This window comes from Gallus gallus, chromosome Z (assembly GCF_016699485.2).
Source record: "Gallus gallus isolate bGalGal1 chromosome Z, bGalGal1.mat.broiler.GRCg7b, whole genome shotgun sequence".
Taxonomy (NCBI): Eukaryota; Metazoa; Chordata; class Aves; order Galliformes; family Phasianidae; genus Gallus; species Gallus gallus.
Window position 1 is genome coordinate 7,546,548 of NC_052572.1, and position 3,684 is coordinate 7,550,231.

The following is a 3,684-nucleotide window of genomic DNA, read 5'->3' on the forward strand; positions in this document are numbered from 1 at the left end:
ACCATGCCTTTACTTTAGATAGTAAAGGTTATCTTTCAGGTCACCTTCAAGAAACATCCCAGGGAGCAGTCCCAGTTATGAGAGCAATTACTAAGACAATGAAGTTATAATATATTTAAATCAGAGCAGGTTTTCATTATGTAACTAATCCCTTGATATGTAGGGAAGACAAACTTCCAGAATAGTCTACGTTTGCACAGCAATACAGTACTGTATTCCATACAGCATATTCTGAGAAATGTAAATGTGGATAAACTAAAAAAAAATTCTGGGGAAGTTGGTCATTCTCATCTGACCATCACATGGCTACATCACTACCAGCCAAAAACCTGAGGACTTGTTCTCCCTAACACGATAAAGAGTTGCTCTGAAACCACTTCTAAAAGTAAGCCATCTAAATTTAGAGCTTTAACTATTAAATTACTTGACTACAGAAAACACTCAAAAACTCACAAAGGATCTGTCACCGTGTATTTGTGCTACATTAGCAATCACTGAACCTGCAACTTAGAAATCACTACAAATAGTACTCCACACAATTCAGGGAAGGGTGTAAACTACAGAACCTTCCTTAAAGCAACAGTTGCATTTAGCTGAAAGTCCAGGTTTTTATTCCTACATAAATTGCAAACATTATGCTGAAGTATAAAACAAAAGCAGAGGGTTTTGTTTCTACTATTTTGGTAACATTTTGGTTTCTACTATTTTTCTTTCCTCAGCTTTAAACGATGGTCAATTTACTCAATTGTTTAGTTTCTGTACTGTTTACAGACAAGGTTTTGTATAGTTGTCTGCAATATCAAATCATGAAAATACTTCAGCTAACCTATGCTAACTATCACTCAAAAACTTATTAAGTTGCCATATGACATGGAAAATTCTATTAGAAAACAGAAGTTTTCATTTCTGGATAGGAATTTCAAATTCAGTTAGTCCTGACTATCCATCACACAATGGATAGTTGACACACTGGAAGGGGTTGGTCACATACTCCACTGTAATCTTTTTGATCCACATTATCACTAATAAACAATTATCTCTCATCATCTTAGACTAGTTTGAGAACAGCTTCATCTCATACTGGTGTCAATAGTGTCTCTGCAAGCACTGAAAGCACTTTTGTTCTCACCCATAAGCTGCAGCCTGCTCTCTCTATCAGAGCACAATGTGGGGTCATGTCATGAACCAGGTGAAAAAGCTGAATCAACTCTAAAAGTAAAGCACCATGTTTCCTCTTTCCAAAAATCACCAATGCAGATCAAGGCCCAGACTGGGTAACAGCCAAGTCCAAACAGCTGTATCAGCAAAGCTATGACAACAGTCTGCAGGATACCAGAGATCTTCAACTCATACTGCTACTAGAAACAATAAACTTCAGCATTGGCAATTTATTTCTCAGCTGACATATGGTTAATCTGTGTCAACAAGACGTCTACAGAAAAAAAAAAAAAAAAAAAGATTTGCCTAAACAAATTGGGCTTTTTAAGTTTGCCACTCATATTGGCACTGTTGTAGATAGATACATAATAGAGTGATGAAAAAATTAGACAAAGCTGATGCTGTTTCTCCCCTAAGTTATCAGAACCACTCTCCCACAAAGCTCTGCTACCTAGTGTATTAGATTAAACCGAAGTCAGGCCAGTTTCCCTTAATTAGTGGGACTGAAAATTGCCATAAAAAGGCCCAAGATCCCTGTCTCAGAGTGAAAGACTGGGGACATTATGAGTATCAACCATTTAAAATTAATTCACTGCCATATGCCTCTCAAGATTCCAAATGGGCTGACTGTGAATGTTATAGCCCTGCTGGCATTATAGCTAATGTTCAAGGCAACAGCAGTTGCCCTACAGCAAAGTAGAGATAGCAGCAGTGCAGCACATTGGAGTCAGCCTCGCTGTGCAGCATCTATTTGGCAATTAAAGAGAAAAGTTCCGTTTTCCTCGACTAGTAAGTCAATATTACCAAATCTCCCAAGACCCAAACACCTCTCTTCTTTAAAAGCATCTACTACATTATTTATTCTTGGGATTGACCTATTTCAGTGTACTTAACCTTTTCTAAGATTGGAAGCAACACTATCCACTTGCGAAAACACATACAACGGGAGATTCCTTGAAATATCTTGATGCATGAGAGCACTGCTATTGTGTGTTCTGGAGACCGTATATGGCCATAGGAGATAACCTGTCACCCTAGTAACTAATTGTTAAAAATACACAAACACAGCAATTGTAACTGCATCAACTTCTCCACAGCTAAACTGGGTAGTGACACTGCAGCAACAAGTCTGATATGAAAGAGAAACAGAGAAAGTTGCACTATTTTTTTGCACTATTTTTTTTTTTAAGCACTAATTGGAAATCTTCCAAGATTTATAACAAAGTGCCTCCTAATCAGCCCTTTGGATGGTTGGCCCATTCCACTTGTGCATTACTTTGGAGTGAGTGTGCAATCAAACATAAATACAAGAGCACGCACGCATACCTTTCTTTTGAATCACTTCTGGCTGAGACTGGAATCTCAACCTCAGCGCCAGCAACTGCAAGGCCTCAAGTCCTTCTGACATACAGCTAAACCATCAGCACCTAAATTTCCACCAGGGCAGACCTACTGTCACGTCCCATTGGTGTTCCACACCTTCAGGCCTACCATAATATCTTCAAAGTCAGCCAAGCCTCTAACTCAGCTTTATGAGTTGAAATATCAATGCCAACTCTTTCAGCATGTCTGAGCCGTGTAAGCCTACCTCTCTAGCCAGCTTTTCATGTGCTACACCCCAATAGCACAACCACTGTGTACCCTACCTGCACGCCCACCACTGCAGTTGCACACCTCCTGCAGACCCACCTCAGCCTGGCACTCACCTCTCACTCACAGAGCTCTCGGGTGTCCACAGGCTCACCCTTATAGGCAAGCTCCTGCACCAGTCATAAAAGATATACCTTCCACATCTTTTTCATGCTGTCTGAACCTTCAGCTTAATGTCTCCTACACCTCCGTGACCTGAGACCAATCCCCTCATTCCCTCCCTGCTACCCCCCAGGGTGCTGACAGACCCAGCAGCCCCAGCCCGCAGGACAGGCTCCGGGTCCCTCCCGACACACAGCGCCTCCTCTCAGGACGAGCCCCCGTGTCCCCAGATCTCCTTTGCGAGAGCCACAGCCCCTCACGCCCCACCCCCGATACCGGCACCTTCCGCCTCCCGCACAGCGCAGCCCCCACGCAGTCACCCCCACCGGGGCCGCAACCCCCGCCTCAGTTTCCCCACTCTGCTGCCCGCCCCCCACGGCTGCCTCCCGTCCTCCCGCCCCTCTCCCTCCTCCTCACACCGCCCCCGGGCGCCAGCGCCCGCCTCCAAGCCGTGGAAGGATACTGTCCCGGCTCCAATACACATCCCCGCCCGGCTCAGGAGCCACCTCCGCCATCTTGAAACAACCGCCACTCCCAGAGTGCCCCCCGCCGCCCCCCCAGCGCTAGGCGCCCATTGGCTGCCCGCGCCGCCTTCGCCCCGCGGCCGCTGCAGAGCGCCGGGCGCTGCGGACGGGCGGAAGAGCGGGGCGTTGTGGGAGCGGTAGTCCGGCGGGCGCTTACTACCGCTCCCATCATGACGTCGCGGCCGCCGCTCTCGCTGTAGGCTGGCCGCGCGGGAAGGACTACAGCTCCCAGCGCGCCCTGCGGCCTAGC

General features: G+C 46.0%; 1 protein-coding gene across 7 annotated transcripts in view; it reads right to left on the minus strand.

Annotated features, from left to right (window-relative positions):
• Positions 1-3,455, minus strand: part of KIAA1328 — a 181,711-nt gene extending 178,256 nt beyond the window's left edge. For 4 of the 7 annotated variants that reach the window (XM_015277296.4, XM_015277299.4, XM_015277298.4 and 1 more), the window contains exon 1: positions 3,374-3,446. In XM_015277296.4, coding sequence (XP_015132782.2) covers positions 3,374-3,425 — 52 coding nt within the window. In that variant the 5' untranslated portion in view covers positions 3,426-3,446. 7 annotated transcript variants of the gene reach the window in all.
• Between the last annotated feature and the right edge of the window lie 229 nt (positions 3,456-3,684).